The sequence below is a fragment of the Eubalaena glacialis genome, chromosome 9, assembly GCF_028564815.1.
Source record: "Eubalaena glacialis isolate mEubGla1 chromosome 9, mEubGla1.1.hap2.+ XY, whole genome shotgun sequence".
NCBI lineage: Eukaryota > Metazoa > Chordata > Mammalia > Artiodactyla > Balaenidae > Eubalaena > Eubalaena glacialis.
Window position 1 is genome coordinate 49930827 of NC_083724.1, and position 21332 is coordinate 49952158.

General features: G+C 40.0%; 1 protein-coding gene across 6 annotated transcripts in view; it reads left to right on the top strand.

Annotated features, from left to right (window-relative positions):
* TRPM3 (transient receptor potential cation channel subfamily M member 3) overlaps positions 1-21332 on the top strand; it is a 505408-nt gene that overhangs the window by 388228 nt on the left and 95848 nt on the right. For all 6 annotated transcript variants that reach the window (XM_061200350.1, XM_061200352.1, XM_061200346.1 and 3 more), the window contains 2 exons: positions 19687-19787; positions 21182-21316. In XM_061200350.1, the coding sequence (XP_061056333.1) occupies positions 19687-19787; positions 21182-21316 (236 nt within the window). The remainder of the gene's footprint in view (positions 1-19686; positions 19788-21181; positions 21317-21332) is intronic.

The following is a 21332-nucleotide window of genomic DNA, read 5'->3' on the forward strand; positions in this document are numbered from 1 at the left end:
AAAGAGGTTCTGTAGCCAGAAAGTAGAGGAGGAAAGAGTGCTGAGAAGACCAAAAGCAACTAAAAAATATACACGTCTCTGCAGTTGTATTAAAAGAAGTACTGAGGGTCAAAGAGCGTCAGATTTACCTCACATGCAAGCACCTCATGCACCTTAGTGGAATAAATTCTTCACTCAGCAGACAAAAATGGGAACTAGGTCAAATGAATACTAATCAGGGTTCAGACATTCTCCCAAGGCATTCTCGTACAGTTCACTTCAGGTAGACCTAAATATGCAATTTATAAATATTATTTACTATATATTGTTATTTATTACTATAATCATTATTACCCTTTTCAATTTTAATTGTCTGTACTTGATTATTTCTGCCAAAAATTTCAAAGGAGATTACATTCTTAACACTTTTTCCCCAAGACTAAAGTCTATCCCTTAGGAAAAAATGATTCTGGGAAGACCAAATCGTCCCAGGCTTTCCCCACTAGACACCATCCACCCCATCCTCCACTACCACCCCAACCCCTCAGAATAGTACTTACCACAGGGAGACCACTAGTAAAGGGCCTTATAATGTTAAGAATTACAGCCATACTCAAAGCATCGCTACTCCCTGATTGAACAAATTGCTTTACTTCATTGGGGCTTGGTTTCCCAATCTGTAAAATTGAGATAATTATCATACCTCACTTACAGTCATTGTAACAATTGTAATTAATAATGCAAGTAAAGCACTTAACAGTACCTGGAAAGTTCTGTTTAATAAATGATGGTTGGACAGATCATGATGATGATGATGCCAAACTAGAAATGAGGACAGGGACCACATCCATTTTACTCATGATGATATACACATATACACAGTGCCTGGCACACCGTCAGTATTCAATATGTTATATTTGTTGGATGCGTGAATAAATGATCAACAGGCTTTGGGATAAGATGAGATATATACATACATATATATATATATATATATATATATATATGTATGTATATATCTCCTAGTTCTTTGCTGGCTGTAGAATTGACCAAGTTATTTAACCTCTGTATACCTCAGTTCCCTTAACTGTGAAAAGGGAAATTGTACCTTTCTCATGTGGGTTGGTTTAAAAGGGCCGCATGAGATGGTTACACTGGAAGCTCTCTTGAGAGCAAGCACTCTGCCTTTTTCATGGTAAATACTGAGCACTTAGTGCGTTGATACTCTTGCCCTTCTAAGACAGGCTTTAAAAATTCCTAGGGGATTAGGATGTCCCCCATGTCCAAAATCCAACAGCGTCATAAAATGTTAGTTTTGAAAGGACACATAAATTTGAAAAAACAACAACAAAACCCTTGAGCATACATGTAAAGAAACAGAACAGACCACAAAAAGAAATTTAATCTTGAAAATGGTTGAGCACATGCTAAGCTGCCTTAAAATGAAGTTAATTTTCTGGCAAGTTTATTTTCTTGCATATACAAGTAGATCTCAGAGCAATAATAGAGACCACGGTAGAGAGCAATTTTGGACATTTCTGTTTGTCTCTAATAGGAGAATGCAATAAAAGAACTTAAATCTCTCAATCTTTCTATTTGTGTAATGTTTTACAATTCAGAAAGCATTTTCACATAAATTTTATCATCTAATCTTTATAACAACTCTGTGGAATGGTTGCCAATTTATTTATCTCCAAACTGGGCCTTCTGGGGCATGAAAGTGGGAGGTATAGATAATTATGACAGAACAAGTAGAATGAACCAAGAATGTCCAGGTAAACTGGGAAGAGTGATCATCCTGATTACAACACCCACCTTCCAATTAGGAAGTTTCCAGAAGAAAAGTATTATGTCTTCTTTGCCTTCATATCCCAATACCAGGAAAAATGCTTGACATACGCTAAGCATTCAATAAATGTCCACTGATTGAAAGAAGTGAAGTTTAGTCCCAAGCCCATCAGTCACTGGCTAAAGTCATATAAACAACCTAGACATAAACTGGGCCTCCTTACCCCTTGAGAGTTCATTGAGATGCACTCCAACCTTTCAACTCAGTGATCCACAGTAATGCAAATTCCACATCCTCCCCAGGATTTCTGCAAATTCCTGAAAGATGTAAGTTCTCTTGGTCACCCCTGCCTTCAGGTTCCTGATTCCACGTGTGATATTTCTGTTTCTCATCACAGAACGCAAAATGTAAAACTCAGCCTTGCCACAATTTCAAAACAAAAGACAAAATTCACTTACACAAAGCTTTTAACAGACATAGTAGACTTTTCTAAAAAAGTAGGTAGGGATGGAAGAGAAGTTTACTTCTCAATAATGCACATAGCTTCTAATTGCACAGCAGGCATCTCCAATGTTGACGTCCTTTGGCTATTTCACACAGGGACTTCCCATGGATCCTTCACCCTTGACTTCCCCAATGTCACACTGTCTCACAGTCTTCTCCCCCTCTTCTCCCACTGTTCTCTTCTTCATGCTCCCCTCTAAGAGTAAAACAAAGTCCTTCAAACAGAGCATTTCATCCCTGTTCTCTGACATTTTGGCCCTGGCCCTGAAGGGCTCATCGACCCTAAGCAGCTTTGCAGGGTATTTTTACAAACAAAGACAGCCTCCTTCCTAAGCAGAGTTCTGGTGCCAACGCATAGGAGAGAGTGATTCTTCAGCTCCTTTGATGTAGGTAGTAAGTGAGAGAGTGGGGCTTGGACTTATGTCTCTAATCAGAAGATGAGAGTATGATGTTCTTTGCTCCAGGGCCATAATCACCAGCAGTAAAAGTTACAATGTGTAGGAGGCTCAAATGCTTGCAAGAACTGTGAACGTCGGCCCCCAGGTCTGCAGCCGTGGACACGCCATTTCTAGCAGATTTTCAAGATTATGACCATGTCCATAAGATTGTCTCATTGTAGAACTACACAGCTGGATAGAACCGTAAAGGTCTAGGGTAGGGAGAGGCCTCTGCTGATGTTCAGACAAAGGGGAACTGGAATCCAGGTCTGCAGATGTCCGGGTCTGTTACGCCTTCCCTGCATCATGCAGCCAGTTCTGGTGGCAGATGTGGTCATCCTTGGCCTCTTGTTACACAAAAGGTAAACACCTTTCACTCTGCAGCTCCCTCATGCCTCAGGATTGGCACGGGAACAATGCCATGTGCACATTAAGCTAATTGCGAACCCAAAGCTCCTGAGCAGCTCTCAGCTTGTGAAGACATCATCACTGCCGACTGCCCAGCAGTGCTGTAGAATTGTACCTTTTCTTCCTTGACTTGCCTGAGAGCAATGAATCAGCCATCAGTTAAATCAATTATTGAATATTCTGAATTACATAACCATGCAGATTGGTAAGAGCATGATTCCAAAATGAATAGTTTACATGAATAACAAAAGTAATAGTGATAACAATAGTAAAACATGTAACAATAACAACTAATATGGCATTTACTATAGTACAAGCATTAACTAATTTAATTCTCACACTACTCCAATGGGGCAGGTACTATCAGTATTAGCCATTTTACACTTGAGGAAACTGAGGCACAAGCAGGCTGCCTTGGCCAAGGTCACACAGCTAGAAATTGATGGAGTCTGGACATGAACTCAAGTTATTTGAGTCCAGAACACTTGGTCTGCATCCTAAGCCTCTATGGCCAGGATCAGATATTAAGGACTACCCCCATTTTTTACATGTTCTGAACAATAAATGGTGGCTAAACTTTCCTTGATGTATTAAAAAAAAAAATACAGATTCCTAGTTAAATATGGTCCACTGAATACGTGGATCTACTATTATTAGTCTCCACTGAATCCCTCTAAAACAAGAGTAAATGGTTATTTATTAAAATATTTTTGTTGTTGGAGCAGAAACAATATTTTGTGTTGGAGCAGAAACAATATTTTGTGTTCACCACACTGATTTCTCTTCTTGCACACTGAAGATTAAATATCCTAGCCTTCCTTCCAGAGAGGTTGGGACCATGTGACTGTGCTTCGACCAAAGGGATGTGATCAGAAGTGGTGTAAGCCATTTCTAGACCTGGAAGATGAAAAGCCAATGTAAGAATGGAAGATAACATACCAAAGAAAACTGAATACTAAGCTGATACCAAGCTGACTTACACTTCAAAATGCTCAAAAGGCCCAGAAAGGTGGGGTACACGGAGTCTTTTTAAAGAAGTAGCCAGAATGCCATATCCACTCCCCTAGACTCCCCTACACTCCAAAACCCTCTCCAATCAAAAAGCAAAGATTTATTCTCTGAAGAGGGTAAAGCATATTCTCTGCACGAGGAGACACCAGGTGCAAGGTGAGGGCTAGGCTATAGAACTGACAATGGGGGGTGCTAAATAAATTAATAGATATCAGATGCTGAGACCCCAGCCCTTCGCCCTCCACTTGGTTCCCAGCATGCTGGTGGCTGGGGTCTTCATCCTCCAGTGAGGAGACTGGAAGATCCTTTTTTGTAAAACCACTCCTAACACCCATTGGCAACTCTGACATATATATAAGCCCTTGATAATTTAGGGACCTCAGTACTTAATTCTGAGAATTACTGTTCTCAGTAATTACTGAGAATTACTGTTTCACTGTACAGTTGGTATTCTGTGTAGTAATTGTTCTCCATCTAGGAGTGTCTACATGGCAATGGCATTATTAACCTGATAAAATTATTAAAATAGTATTTTTAACCTGGTAAATTTATTGTCGGGAACGTGTAAGACACTCAAAATATTTGCACAGTGCTTTAATTTAACAAAACAATTTTTTCATCTGTTATTCTATTTAATCCTCAATCCCTTGAGGGAGATCTTGTTGACTTTGTTTTATGTGAAGAAACTCGGTCTTGGGAGGATAAGTAACGTTTCCAAGCCCCCCAGGTAATATCAGGGATAAACAACCTAATCGCTGGGGCACCTACTATAAGGCATTATCTTAAGTGCTGCAAAGTCTTCAAAGTCTTAAAATATGGTAGAGTACACACCCCAATGTAAAATGTAAACAAAATGCTAAAAAAGTGCAAATGAAAGAGACTGCGTGTCCAGGGGAAGTTTTATTATAGAGGCAGCATTTGAAATGCGCCTCTGCAGTTCAGAATACTAAGCCTATTATATTGAATAAACAGCCTAGAGAAATCCAAAATAAATAGTATGCCAATTATTTTTTCAGAGGAATTTAAAATCAAGAAGAAGATACTTGTTTGTTTGTTTTCTTTTTCAAATTATTTTCCCATTTAGGTTGTCACAGAACATTGAGCAGCGTTCCCTGTGCTATACAGTAGGTCCCCGTTGGCTACCTATTTTAAATATAGCAGTGTGTACATGTCAATGCCAAACTCCCAGTCCATCCGTCCCCCAGCCCTTCCCCTGTGGCAACCACAAGTTTGCTCTCCCAAGTCTGTGAGTCTGTAAGAAGAAGATACTTTTTAAAAAAAATCTTATTAAGACTGAAAATCAGAGCCTCCAAATAAACAGGATATAAGAATGTCCAAACAGGGTTTCTTTTGCCTGTACAAGTGTGCATCATTTTATCCAATCAGTACCTTCCTTAAAATGTATTTGTAAATTGTATCTTTTGAACTGTATCATACTTTAGACACACTTGTAAATTCCTAATAAGGAGAGAATAAGTCCTTTTGCAAAAGAGAATCCTTTTACAAAAATATCACCTAAGTCACTGTTCTGTAAGTATTCACTTTTACAATATTGTTACCAAAAGTGGGGTCACGCTGCTCATCCCTTTGAAGCCGATAAAGAGGCAAGGCTGGTGGAAAGGAAAGTTTGCTTTATTTCAGAGGCCAGCAATGTGGGGGAGGGTGGAGTCGTGCCCAAAGGCCAACTCCTTGCAACTGACAATCAGTGGGCAAGAGCTTTTATGGGCGGAGGGAGGGGGCCACATGCAGAAACAGCACAGTCAGCTCTGCCAGTCATCTTGAAGTTGGTCATGTGGTGGTCTGATCAGTGTCATCTTGATTGTTTTCAGTACAGTCTTCAGTTCCCGGTCAGTTTGTTCCCATTTCTTTGAGGCCAATTCTCAGAATTGTGGCAGCTTATGTCATGCTACATCCTGGTCATCATGTAGTTCACTTCTTCCACCTGGTGGGGGTTTTAGTATCTACAAAACAGCTCATAGGACATGGCTCAGAATATTATTCATAGCCCTTGAGGAGGAACTAAAGGTCCTTGACTTTGCTTAATGACTAAACTTTTTTTTTTTTAATACATTTATTTATTTACTTTTGGCTACTTTGGGTCTTTGTTGCTGTGCGCGGGCTTTCTCTAGTTGCGGCGAGCGGTGTCTACTCTTTGTTGCGGTGTGTGGGCTTCTCATTGCGGTGGCTTTCTTTGTTGCGGAACACGGGCTCTAGGCGCGTGGGCTTCAGTAGTTGTGGCTCGCGGGCTCTAGAGTGCAAGCTCAGTAGTTGTGGTGCACGGGCTTAGTTGCTTAGTTGCATGTGGTATCTTCCCGGACCAGGGTTCGAACCCGTGTCCCCTGCATTGGCAGGCGGATTCTTAACCACTGCGCCACCAGGGAAGTCCCTTAATGACTAAATTTTTATTATTTTGTCCTGTTTGACTGTTTTCCTTTGCTTCTGCATTTTCTCACTTCTCTGATTAAATTTATTCTTTGACTAAAGTTTTTCTACAGACGAAAGGCAGGCAGTGGACGTGGTGGGGAAAGGACCATAGGGTCCTGCTCCGTTTCAGCATGAGACTTTCAAATGGAGAACTCCTATTTATGACTATCAGGAAGGGGTGGCAGTAGAGATGGGATAATTGAAATGAATGGAGCTGGTAGGGTAGAGTGGATGGAGCCCAATTTAGGACCAATCTTTTCTGTTCCAAAGGAAATGAAGAGCACTGAATTCATTTTGGGTCACTTCGAAAACTGGCATAGACTCTTAGGTAGTCGTCTAAGGACTCTATCCAAAATAAGAGATTCAATAATAGAATCCAAAGGAGGACTCGGGAGATTGCATATATATTTATTTTATTTATATTTATATTTATTTTATATATATATATATATGTGTGTGTGTATATATATATATATATATATTTTTTTTTTTTTTTTTTTTTTTTTTCCTTTGAGAGTAGAAACTTTGGTTCAACCTTGTTATCCCCAGGGCCTAAAAGAAAGGCTGATGGAGAATTGGAATTCAATAAAAATCTGTTGAGTAAATGAAAACAGCTGGGGATCCAGCTCTCTTCTCTAAAGGCAGCCCCTAGAGGCAGTGAAATGAAGACATCAAGAATTTCAGCAAGGAGTGGGAGGTGGGGGTAGGTGAAATGGGTGTATGAGGTCAAAAGGTGCAAACTTCCAGTTATAAGTAAGTTCTTGGGAGGTAATGTATAGCATGGTGACTTTAGTTAACAATGCTGTATTTTATATCTGAAAGTTGCTAATAGAATAGATCTTAAAAGTTCTCATCACAAGAAAAAAATTTGTAACTATGTGAGGTGATAGATGTTAACAAAATTTATATTGTACACCTAAAACTAATACAACATTTTATGTCAATTATATCTCAGTAAAACTGGGGGAAGATGTTTTTAATAAACGAATAAAACCTCAAGCCCAAATGGCTTGACTAATAATCATAATAATAATTAAAGAAGCTGATATGTGAATTTTAGGTAACATTTTACTGTCAATTTTGGACCTAATCATAGGGCATTAGAGAATATTCTGGCTTACTTCATTAATGCAATGTGGGTTATTTTGTGATAAAGGAAGCAAAAACCTGTTTGCCTCCTTCCCTTTTTGTTGTAGGTATGATGTTCTAAATTTCTATGAATCAGAAAAAAAAAAAATTTCAGCTCTTAAAACCAGATTGCCTGAGTTTGAATCTCATCTCTGAACCTCTTAGCCATCTCACCTTGGACAAGTTTCTGTGCCTCGGTTTCCTCATCTGTAAAATGAGGATAATGGCACCTCAGAGCTTGTTGTGAGAATTCAATACATTAACACTTAGAAACAGTGCCTGGCACAAGCTAAGCATGAAAGAAATATTAGTTATTATTATCTTTCTTATTTACTAAAGATAAACCAAGAAAGAAAACTCCATCTCCCCACAAAGGGCTCTTTCACTCAGCTGTCTGGGTTTTCTCTTACAAGCCAAATCCGAATTTCTTCAGCTAAAGTTAATCCAATTTTTCCTGATTCCTTTTAACTTTCTCCTGGGAGTCTACCTGAAGTTATTTTTACCAAGAGGAGATAGTTATCATTCAAGGCAAGAAAATAGAGCAAAGAATAATTATCCACAGACCTCACATACTTTATATGTGTGTGTTTCAAGCCTTTAATTTGTTTTTTCTCAACATAGCAGCTGCATTCCTAAGAGAGGTTCACAAGGCTAGGTCATGTCTCTGCTCTGAGAGATAACTGAAGGTGTATCCTAGCAACCAAGTCACATGGCAGGGCCTTTCAACTACTTTCCTTCCACCTTTGTGGTTTTCATGTAGGTAGAGAATCTGAAGTCTTTAAATGAATGGATGGATGGGTGTTCACTGACTTACTGCATTTAGTTGCAAAACTTACCAGTAAAGTAAATTGATAGAAATGAATAGAATTCCTGAGACGAATATTTAATCCAGACAAGGTTCTTTGGATAAGACAAGGAAAGGCCCAAAGATCCCAGCAAGAAGAAATGTTCCTCAATTAATATAGGGATGGGCGGCATCGTCCTATATATCACAGAATCAACGCACTACTAAGACCTTGCAAGGTCAGTACCTCCTGCCCTCTCCCCCCACCACCCAGTCCATCAAGCAAGATCATGCTTAACTATCCAGGTCAAATGACTCACCCAACTTTTTTATTTGGAAACTCTCCCAAAGAGGGTCCACAGCTCTATTTACAACCCATTGAAGTGTTTAGTGACCCTCAGGGTAATAAAAAACAAAACAAAACATAACTTTCCCTAATAGTGATGCTCAAGTCCCTAAATAAATATTGCCTGCAACACGTACCCATTGGTGCCATGACATATTTGGGATGCCTTACCTCAAGTGGGCTCTAACTCTGCTCCAAAACTGCTTCACACTTTAAGCCTCAGCCTCAGACACATTCTCCATGTTCCTTCCTTCAAGTCCCCACTTCCTCTCACTCCCAGCAGATGGTATCCCCTCTTACTTAACTTACAATATTTAGGTTCATCTAAGCTCCCTTCTTTTCCTCTCATGAATATGTTTCTTCACTCAGCCTCATTGCTTTTCCTCCTCTCCCTGAAGACCCCTCTTTGCTAAAACCAACTACTTCCTGGCGTCCATTCTCCAGGATCTCGACCATCACGCACTTGCTCTTCCCTTTTACATTTTCAATGCCTCCCTTACCAGTGGCTTTTTCCCTTCTGCTATAAACACGCTCCAGGTACTTGTCACCTAAGAAGACCTGGCTCCTCTCCACCAGGACCCTCAAGGAAGCATCCTCCTTTTCTCATCTTAACCATCAAACTCTGAAAGGTAGCCTGCCTTTCTACCAGCATTCCTCACCCTCCACTCACTCTAAATTCTTGACTCACTTACTCACTCTGCAAATTCTTGCATTCCATATTCTATCCCAGCCAATTTATTCACACAGCTTTCAGTGACTTGATGATGTCGTCTTTATCCTCTTCTTACTGCAACTCTTTTTTATTTTGAGGGAAGGCCTCAATTTAAAGCCTCGTTCTACAAGTTAATCCACCTCTCTGAGCCTCTATTTTCTTTTCTTTTTTTAAAATTTTATAGTTGCTTTATTTAACAAATTTATGCCCACTTCTCTATCTACATACATATGTGTTTCAAAATCAGAGCAGCAGACACACAAACTGTTAACACAGGACTTATAATAACGCTTAAAACATGTTACACAATGTTTTGTTTTCAGCTCATACTGACATTGACAGATTCAAAATTATTCCAAAGGCTGAGCAGCATCATGTCTTCATTTTCTCGGGTGGTTTATATGGTATGTCCTAAAGAAAGAGGGATGGAATTTTTGAGGGTTAATACATTGTGTTCAGTTTAGTTCAACCAACAGTTCTTGACCCATAAGAGGGGCTCACAAAGTGTTTTGGACTGGGGATAAAAATTTGAATAAAATAGAATCTATTTGAGTATACTTTAAAAAGCTTTTTTCACTGTCATATCATAAATATAACAAGGTCATCTTGTTTCTGATCCCCCAAAGTAAGAAAATCTATTTTAAAAAATAAGTTAAAAATGATTTTAGTAGTAAGTACTATGAATAACATTTAGTGAGTAGAGATCCTTCAAAATCAAGATAAGAAAGAGTAGACAGATACTCAACACAGTTCTGCCCCTCCCTTCTCCAATTTTGTTGGAAATATGTTCATTTCATGACATGAAGCTACATGTTGACAAGATGTTTTCTAAAGTTCTTTATATGGGGAAGACAGCCATTTTCTGCTTTCTCATTTTTTTACAACTTCCAGGAGCCCTCTTAATTCCTTAAAAAGTAAGTACTATAGTTCTGAAAATCTCAAAAAGCTTAGCTACATATTCTACTCACAAAATTTTTGAGCCTCCGTTTTCTGATCTGCAAACTGGGGATAAAGATATTCACTGTACAGATCTTTGTGAGCATTAAATGAGATAATACATGTAAAATGCCTAACATGTAATTGTATGTATGATGGCAATTATTTTTATTTTTCATTGGTGTCAGAGATACTGAATATTCTGCCTTTCTGACTACTCCTTTGTTTCTTTCATTAAACTCTCTTACTTCTTCACTCTGCCTCTGTCAAACTTTAAAAGTACCATAACTTTAAACAGCACATCTGCATGAATAACCTCCAGACTCACCTCCAACACTAGCTTCCCTCCCTGCTCCCTTTTCTAATTGCCTACTGGATAACTCCCTTGGTAGTCAAATTCAATCAAATTTATTATCATAAAAATAAATATAAATAAATGAAAATAAATTCTTTGCCCAAATAGCTGATTTCTACCATTTATGTTCATATAACAGCCATCCTTTTAGCTATCAAGGTTCAGAGCCTTCATCAAGTTCTTCCTCCCTTTGTTCGAGCAAATTCTTGCTAATTCTGGGCATTTTTACCACCATAATTTCCTTTATGTCTATCCCTTCTTTTCCTTCCTTGCTCAGCATCATTAGACCTTCAGGACTTTTGATCTGAATTATTGCAGTGGCCTCTTAAGAGATCTTCCTGCTTCTTGTTGAACATATTCCTATCCATCTTCTATGCTTCAGTTAGAGGAATACTACTAGTGCAAAGATCTGATCAAAACACTCTTCTACCTACAAAATCCTTCAGGATTTCCAGTATAGACATGGCAACATAAATTTATCTTTCTCTTCCTAGAAAGCTTCAAAAATCAATAATGAAAAAGGAAGACAACAGCAAGCAAACTCCATTTTTGGTAAACTAGGAAAAATTCCAAAATATTTGTATGTGTGGGACATCTGTAGGAGGAAAGGGTGAAAGCTGAGGAGAGAGAAACCAGCAGTGACAGTCCTCAGAAAGCACCAACAAAAATGTAATTCCTAGATGTGAGGAACACCCTAAGGTACAAAGTTCTCTCCTTTGTCTGGAACAGCATGTGCAAGAACAAGAGGGAGTTGGATAGTGGCAGGAGACCCTCCTGTTCCTGACTTAGTACATATGAGTAGAGGAGGTGAGTCACATATGGAATTATTCAGATAAGCCATGTTTGCAGGAGAGAGTTTTCCTTCATGGTAGCTGGGAAGAAAACCTTCCAGCTGTGAGTAATAACTAGCCTGGAATGCTACCCTGGGCCCATTATAACCCAACTCACTAAATGATAAAAAATAAAAAAGGAATTAGCACACAGATTTATTCTAAGAAAAAAAATAACAAAAGAGCAAAATGTATTCACAGAAGACTAATACTCTATAAAAATGTTTCCAGGGAACAGATGAACATTATGAGTAAATACTTTACCATGAAGTTTAAAAAAATTAAATCTCAATGAAGCACTTACCTATGAAGAAATACTTCAGAGTTGGAATACCAAAGTTCAGGTAAGAGTAGGTGAGGCAGCAAGAGGAGATAAAATGTGAATAGCACTCAGGAATAAAGTAAAGGGGGAAAAAATAAAATTATCACAGAATTACAGAAGAAATGGAAAATGGTACAAGATCAAATACACATTGTGAAAAACCCAGCGCAGGACACAAAGAGTAGAAATGAGAAAAATAAACAAAAATGAAATGAAACAGAGTTAATTGGGATTAAAGAGAAGTTATATTTATAGAAGATAGAAAAGAGATCCAACATAAACATACTTGGTGACTCCAAAGAAGACAACCAAAATAACGGATTGGAGCAAATATTTTGAAATATAATTACATAATTTAAAAATATAATTTAAGAATTTTTTATTCAAATTTTTTAAAACTTTGACCTGGATATTGAAAGGGCCACGTTATGCTAGAAAAAAATGGATTCAGAATCCTCAACACCCACACTTAAAATCCTAGTAAAGTTACTGAACGTCAAAGAAAAATAAAAGATACTTTGGGCCACCAGGAAAAGTAATCAAGTCTTTTATGAGGTGAAAATCAAGCTGGCCTCAGACCTTCTTACAGTAACATTCAATGCCAGGAGTCCATAGAGGAACAGATTTTATACTGAACCAATGTCATTCAGCTACAATGACTACTGAAAAAGCGAAACAAAACAGTTTAAAACAGTCTAGAACTCTGGCAGTATTGTTCCCTTAAGTTCCTCTTGAAAAAAACGATTGGAGAATTCAAGCTACCAACCAAGAAATGCTTCGTTGGTAAAATCACTAATTGTGAGCATTGATACTAGAATCTAATAGAACTAAGATTAAAAATAAAAATGGGAATTTGAGTAACAGAACAGAATGTAAATGTTACTTGCCATTTACATAACAACAACAAAAATTAACAGGAGGAAAAAGGGTGAAGGTAAAGTTGGTAGGCTTTTTGCCCATTATTATATCTATGCCTTTTGCCTAAGGAACGTAATTTAAGACACAATTCAAGTATTAGTAAAAGAAATATAAGCATATTTGACAGCACAGAGTAAAACACTAAAAATACAATCTTATATTCTAAAATTGAATGGTGGAGGAAAGGAAAGGGAGAAAGGGTACATGCACTTAATTTTATCATGATTGCAATAGAAAACTAATTAATGCTTGCTGTCTAGAGAAACATAATTAGGAGCCCACCCCAGACCAACTGAATCAGAATCACCATTTAAACAAGATCCCCAGGTAAATCATATGCACATTAAAGTTTGAGAATTGGTACCATAACAAATTACCACAAACTTAGTGGCTTAAAATAACAAAAATTTACTCATAATTCTGGAGGCCAGAAGTCTAAAATTAAGGTGTTAGCAGGGTTATATTCCTTCTAGAGGCTTCAGAGGAGAATCATGTCCTTGCCGTTTTCAGCTTCCAGAGGCTGCCTACATTCCTTGACTTGTGGCTCTTACCTTGCATCAATCCACCCTGTTGCTTTCATTTTCGCATGTCCTACTACTACTTTGATCCCCCTATGTTCCTCTTCTAAGAACTCTTGTGATTACATTGCATTTGGCCCATCAGATAATCCAGGACAATCTCCCCATTCCAAAATCTTAATTACAGCAACAAAATTTTTCTGCCATATAAAGTAACAGCTTCACTGGTTCCCAGGATCAGGACATTGACATCTTTGAGAGATGGGGGCATCACTCAGCCTACCACAAACTCCATTTGTTCAAGTCTCCCTCATCCTTCCCCATCTCTCAGAAAATTCTACTTCCTCCTTAAAGTTGCTCTGACTTAACTGACAGGAAGTGCTCTAGACTTATTTGTATAGCTTCTACAGAACTTACCACTTTGTTCTTTGATACAGTGGTTTGTATACTTGTCATATCTCTCCTTTTATTCCATGCCACCTCCATTCTTATTAGATCACAGTTTCCTTGAGGGAAGAGTTAGGAGACATGCTTCCATTCCCGTACTCTGCTGACAGTACACACACTGTTTTCATCAAGGACTTCTTAATTGTTAAATCCAGTGCACACTTTTGGGTTCATTTATTCATTCAACAAATAGTTATTAAACACCTATTATGTGCCAAACACTGTTTTGGACTCTAAGAATACAACAGTGAATAAAGAAGACTCAGTCCCTGACCTCTTGCAGTTTACATTCTGGTGAAGGAAATAAGTAATAAACTAATAGATGCATAAGCTGGTGCTCAGTAATGAGAAGAGTTGTGAAGAAGGAAGACCAGTCTTTTCACTTGCTCTTTTTGCAGAATTTGCCCTATTGACCATACCCTCTTTCTTGAGAACCTCTCTTTCCATAGTTTAGGACACCATGATCTCCAGTTCTCTTCCTATCTCTCTGTTTTTGTGTGTGTGCGTGCTTTCTTTCTAAAGATTTGCTTTACTTTCATACTTTTTAAGTATTGGTTTTTCACTTACCCATCTTCTGCTCTCTTCTTCTTGTCACCTTCATGCTAATGTTTCCCAAATCTGTATCTCCAGGCCTGACCCCTCCCCTGCCCCAGACCTCAATATCTAGTGGCCTCTGGTCATTCCCACCTGGACATACCACAGGCATTTAAGCTCAACATCTTAAAGAATGAAATTTTTCTGTCCCCAAATGCTTGTTTTATCTTGCATTGCCAATCTCAGTTGGGTTCCCAAGCTGGAGACAGGGGATCACATTTGACTTCTCTTTCTCTCTTGCTCCCCACTTTAAATCTCACCCAAGGCTATCAACTTTGCTTTCTAAATATCCCTCCATCCAAGCTGCTTCTTCAGGTGCTCATTTTCCCTTTTCTAGAATGCTGCAGAACTTTCCTAACTGCTTCTCCAGTCCACTGCTCTTCCAATCCATCCTTCACACTGCTCTAGTGATTTTCCTAAGTCATAAATCTGACTGCGTTGTTTCTGAGACAGAGTCTTCCAGTGGTTTCCTCATTACTTGAGGAAAAAACAAAACTCCTCCACATCATTTATAAGTCTTTCTATTCTAGCTTTATCTCTCTCTGCTTCTAACTCACGCTATGCCCCAAGCACTGAATCTTCAATGTCTTCCCATGAATTTTCCAAATTCACTGAGTTATTTAACTCCCCAATCTTTGCATGTATGATTCCCTTTGCTAGAACACTTTTCTTCCTCTCATTTGTCTAGTGAACTAATCCCATAAAACCAAGTGTGGCCATTACTTATGCAGGGAAGATTACCTGCAGAAAGAGGAAATAATAAAACCATATTTTAATGTCTTATACCTACTTGTTTTCATTTCTACGTCAGGACCTTTGCACTTGATGTTTCCTCTTCCCAGAATGTTTTCCCCCCACTTCTTCACATGATGGCTTTTTCTAATCATTTAGGTCTCGGTTCAAGTGTTACTCTCGGGGCGGGTCTCCTGTTCACTCATTTTAACAGAGCAGCTCCACCACCCTGATCATTATCAGTACCATCCTTAGACCTTTGCTTTCAAGGGCCTTCTCCATGGCCACCTGGGATCCCACACCAGCTAGGGCTGTAGTACCATATGCTGGGGAGGGCAGGGACTGAGCTGACACCAGGACCTGCATAGACCCCAGACCCATTTCAATACTTCAGGGCATTTTTGAAACTTCTGTTTCCCACACGGGATCAACCAGATGCCCCAAAGTATTCCCAGACTTGTGCTATGAGGTTATCCAATGGCTCCATGTCCAGCCTTGGTTTCAGGAGGGCAGCCTGGCCAGCAGATCACTCCAGCTGACTGGCACAATACTTTTGTCTTGGGATCATATGAAATGGGTTGCCAGAATGTTGCTGCCACTTTGATTTGGAATGATTCAAATTTTTTATATAGACACAGGTCCCATATATCCTGGGAATGACACGGCTCCTTCATAGCACTTACACGTTCTGAAAGTATACTGTTTATTAATTCATTTATTCATTTATTTTCTGAGTGCCACTCCTCCACTAGTAGAAGTAAGTAATAAGCTATGTGAAGAGTGACCTTAGCTATCTTGTTCACCACCAGACATTCAGTGCTAAAACAGTTCCTGGCACCGAAGGTATTCAATAAATATCTATTGAGCAAATAAATGAATGATTGCATGAAATAGTGTATTTAATTACAGACCTCTCTCCTTCTCTAGAATGTAAGCTCTCAAAAGACAAAGGATTTTGTCTTATTCACCTTGGTCTTCATACTGGCATAGTGCCTGCCATGTGAGAAGGCATGAGGTCAATATCTTTGAATGCATACATAAATAAATAAATGAGTGAATGAATGACCATATAATATCTAGACTCGAGGTTCTTAACCTTGTCTTCACAATTCTAACGTGTAAATGAGGTTAAGAACCTCTAGTTCTTAAAAGCTGTTAAGAATCTCTAGTTCTTAAAAGCTGTTAAGAAACTTTTAAAACTGCAGTGCTCAGGACCAGTTAAATCAGAGTCTCTGAGGATACATCCCAGGCATGAGTATATTTTAAACTTTCCAGGAAATTTCAGTGTTCCACCACAGTTGAGAATAGGGTGACCAGCCATCCAGGTTTGTGCAGGACTGAGGGGTCTCCCAGGATTCAGAAATTTCAGTGCTAACACTGTGACTATACCAGGCAAACTAGGATGGTTGGTTACCCTAGTTGAGAACCACTGATTCGAACTGTCACCCAGCACCAATCTTGAGTGATAATATTTTCAATTTTTGAAAAGTCAAGACTCATCAGTTTCGTGCTTTCATTTGACACTTACCTAATTACATTCAGGCAGTTCACATTGACCTCAATGACTGCTTTCTGCTATGTGTTCTTGTTCAGATTTGTGTGGCTACTATTGTCTTGGGTGACATACAAATTTGTGGCATACAAATGGCAAAGGGAATGATTAAACCATTACAGCAGGTCAGCAAGGACCAATAGGGCAGCTAAGCTTCCTTAGCTGGAAGTTAGCATAAAGTGCTACCTTTCCAAATGCAACTCCAGTGAGCCTTCACTTTTCATTCTCCTTCAAAATGTTGACAGTACATTCTGACACGTTCCTATTTATCACTTATGTACGTCAGTTACCCTGGTATGAGCTTGCAGTCCCTGCTGTTATCTGAGGAGGCAAGAAATACTTTTCTTAATGGAAAAATCCCTATGTGAACTGAATTAATATTGATCATTCCAATTAATTTAATTCCTAATTAATTTACTACAAGTATGTGATTTATACTGAACCCATCAATATCTGGACACCAGAATCAGAAATGCTCTTTGACCTATGAAGGGAACATAGCACCACAGCTCTCTAGGGCCTTGTTATTCAAAGGGTGGCCCTAGATCATCAGCCTCAGCATTACCTGGGAGCTTGTTAGAAATACAGAAACTCAGGTCCCACCCCAGACGTACTGAATCAGAATCTTTGGAGGTGGGGCCCAAGAATCTGTGTTTTAAAAAGCTCTCCAGATTATTCTTATGCATGCTCAAATTTGAGAAGGGGTCATCTAGAGAACACTTCACTTACCTAATTCTTCACATCATTATCTCAAAGCCCAGAGAGAAGAGGTAAGGGTAAGCAGAGGAAAGAAACATGTGGCACAGTGGTCCCCAAACTCTGCTGCACATTGAAAACACCTGGAGATCTTAAAAACTATCTGCGCCTGGCTTGCCACCCAAGGCACCGTGATACAATTGGTTTGAGGTGCAACCTGGGCACAGGGATATTTTAAAAGCTTCCCAGGTGATTCTAATGTACAGCAGAGATTGGGAGTCACTGATACAGCAGCCATATCCCCAGCTCCTTGCTTTGGGCTTCCACTGATGAAGAACCCAGAGGAATGGGCAGCATCAGCATTTTCTGTCCCTCCTTCCTTCACAAACATCAGAATCAGCAGGGACAAAATGAAGGGAAAACTCTCTGAGTCTGAATCTCACCTCTGACATAATGAATGCTTATTCTGTTTACCCTCTGTTAGTAACTGTTTGATCTTTAACCTCTCTGGACCTCAGTATCGTCTGTCAAATGGAGACAGTAAGACCAAATTCCCAGGATTATTTGAGACATTACATATGATAACATGTGGATGTGCCTAATACTTTGCCATTCGAAAACATCTGATGCAGGAAAGAGTGTCCTCTCTTTATCCTGCTCCCCTGGTGGTGGGACATCCAGCAGCATGAAGTCTGGCAAATATTTAGGGATGTCTCTTGCTCAGTACACCAAGGATATTGATGAATTGAAATAGCCCTGTTCACGTGTGAGTTCATTTATATAATCCCATTTCAGTCTCACATCTCAGCTGGGTAAACAGGATAACTTTTATTGTCCCCATTTTACAGATGATAAAACAGTGGCTAAGAGAGGTCCAGTGCCACAGAGAGGTCCAGTGCCACACAGCAGTGAAATGGCAGACTCAGATCCTCTGACTGTAGCCCATTTTTCTCTTCATTCTCAATCTCACATCCCGCTGCTTGGCAGGTTGCATTTATGGACAGGATACATTGATTTAGACCAGCTCTGTCCCAGTAAACCGTCTCTGTGTTGATGGAACTGTTCTGTACTTGCACTGTCCAATTCAAAGGCCACCAGCCACGTGCGACTATTGAGCACTTGAAATGTGGCTACTATGAGTGAGGAATTAAAGTTTTAATTTAATTTTAATTAGTTTAGATTTAGATAGCCACACGTAGACAGTGCAGATCTAGCGACAGAGTCTGGAGAATAATGGGAAACTGAAAAATTGTTCAGTGGTTTCTACTCACAAATCGAAGTAAACCTCAGCCATTTGTTTGCCTTTCTCTTAAAAGATCTTCTTAACTCTTTTTCAATAGAGTGTTAAAGCTGGCTCACTTTCTTTTTCTTTTTTTTAATTAATTAATTAATTTATGGCTGTGTTGGGTCTTCGTTTCTGTGCGAGGGCTTTCTCTAGTTGCGGCAAGCGGGGGCCACTCCTCATCGCCGTGTGTGGGCCTCTCACTATCGCGGCCTCTCTTGTTGCGGAGCACAGGCTCCAGACGCGCAGGCTCAGTAGTTGTGGCTCACGGGCCCAGTTGCTCCGCGGCATGTGGGATCTTCCCAGACCAGGGCCCGAACCCGTGTCCCCTGCATTGGCAGGCAGATTCTCAACCACTGCACCACCAGGGAAGCCCCCTGGCTCACTTTCTTGACAAAGGCACCATCACCATGCAGTATATAATTCAAATGATGCCTTGAAACCAGTGATTGGCCAGCAGAAACAAAATGTGTTGTAGAGCAGGCTTCTCAAACTTCAACATGTATAGGAATCACCTGGGATCTTGTTGAAATACAGATTCTGATTTAGTAGGTCTGGGGTGGGGCCTGGGATTCTGCCTTTCTAATAAGTGCCCAGGTGATGCTGCTGCTGCTGCCCTGTGAACCACACCTTGACTAGCAGAGCTGTACAGCAGCAGTCGGGTTAATATTGTCTCCCTTCACTCCTGGGGGCGTTTGGCAATGTCTGGAGATATTTTTGATTGTCATGGCTTGGTGGGGGAGGTGCTATTGGCATCTACTGGGTCCTGAGATGCTGCTAAATATTCTACAATATATAGGACATGATAATTATCCTGCTCAAAATGGCAATAGGGCCAAGTATGAGAACCCCTGCTGTACAGCCAAGTCTGCTCTCCAGGAAGAGGGGGTGGATGGGAGAGCGATGGAGTGGGTCTTCTTGGTATAATAACTGAGTGCTGTTTTCTCTCTCTCATTCTTCTCTCCTACTTATCTACACACAGGAGCCAATGCCTCGGCCCCAGACCAACTGAGCTTAGCTTTAGCCTGGAACAGAGTCGACATCGCCCGCAGCCAGATCTTTATTTATGGGCAACAGTGGCCGGTAGAGTATATGTCGTCACCCCTGAAAAGCCCACTTGCTTGGGCAAGGGTATTTGTTTAAGGAAACTCTGAGAGCGGCTCAGGAAAGCGCTGCTTTTTCTTTAGGGTAGAAACGTTCCTTTGTAGCTGTCCTCATTCTCAGCTCCCTTTCTTATATTTAGGAAAACACTGTCATCTGGTGGAAGATATGACAAAGCACAGCTCCAAATGTTCCAAACATTTCCATCTCTCTGAGTGGCCTTTGATAGCAATGTTTAGCTGCAACTAATGCCATTTCTTTTATATGCCTGAAAATATATATATAAGACAAAATTGTGTTAATTAAAACTAAAGAAGGAGCAGAGTTAGCAGTTTGTTTCTGGTTGTCCCGGAGGTTTCTGCTGCCATGTGGTGGCACCCCATGCTGGTGTGGGGCTGGGTCGCACCTTAGGATACAGAATTAGCAGGCTTCCACGTGCCGGTGCCATCTGGTCCTGGAGGCTGAGCACAGGTCCTCCCTGAACCCAAGAACAATACAGAGGCAACCGAAGCTTTATATAACTGTTCTTGGTTTGTTTCCGTCAACTGGCTCTACCAAAAATAAAAACTTGGAAATTGGCCATTGGGTAGTGTATGCTTGTATGCCCAGGAGGCAGCCAACAGTCTGGGATTTGATTTCTGTGCCTGGAATCACTGCAGGACACACCTTCATGTACAGGTCTTTTTTAACCCTTCCTCTGCCCCAGAGAGCTTCTGCCTAGGATTGAAACCCTGGCTTCATTTAGTGGAAATGAATTGCTAGTGTGGAAAGATTTGTCAAGGAGTCTGGACACTGGGAAATTTTTGTGAAAGAAATTAAATAAAACCCTAGTAAACAGACCAAATGACCTAAATAGTTATTGGGCCTCCGTGTAGAAATGGGCGAGGTGGAGACAAGGTAGTATCACTTAACTAAAAAAAAAAGAGCAGCCTTCTTTCTGGTCTGTTTACTAGGATCCCTCCTCTCAGGTCAGCCAGGAGTCCAATTTAGAGCCTAAGGAAGATGACAATGAAGACAGTAAAGTACTCACTTTGGAACTTCACTGGTTTTGTAGAAGTTTGGTCAGAGAGTTGGAAGAGGGAAAGCCTTTTAAACCCGTGCACCTTCTCAGAATCTAGAACAAAAAAAGAGATTCGAGGAAGAAATAGCTTTTGGAACTAGAGATCCTTGTGTTCTGTTTGCAAAGACAAGCCCCAAAACATAGGAGAGAGTGTGACTGTCCCAAAAGTGGAGTTGGGAAACTCTTGCTAGCATGTTCTTGGAGGTGCTGAAGGTTTACCAGATGTCAAAGGCATCCATTTCTAAACTATTCAGGAGAATGCCAGAGAACTACATCCTTAGACCCTGGGTCAGACTAACTCTGACTTGATTTGCAGGTGGGGTCTCTGGAGCAAGCCATGTTGGATGCCCTAGTTCTGGACAGAGTGGATTTTGTGAAATTGCTCATAGAGAATGGAGTAAGCATGCACCGTTTTCTCACCATCTCCAGACTAGAGGAATTGTACAATACGGTAGGACCAAGCTAAG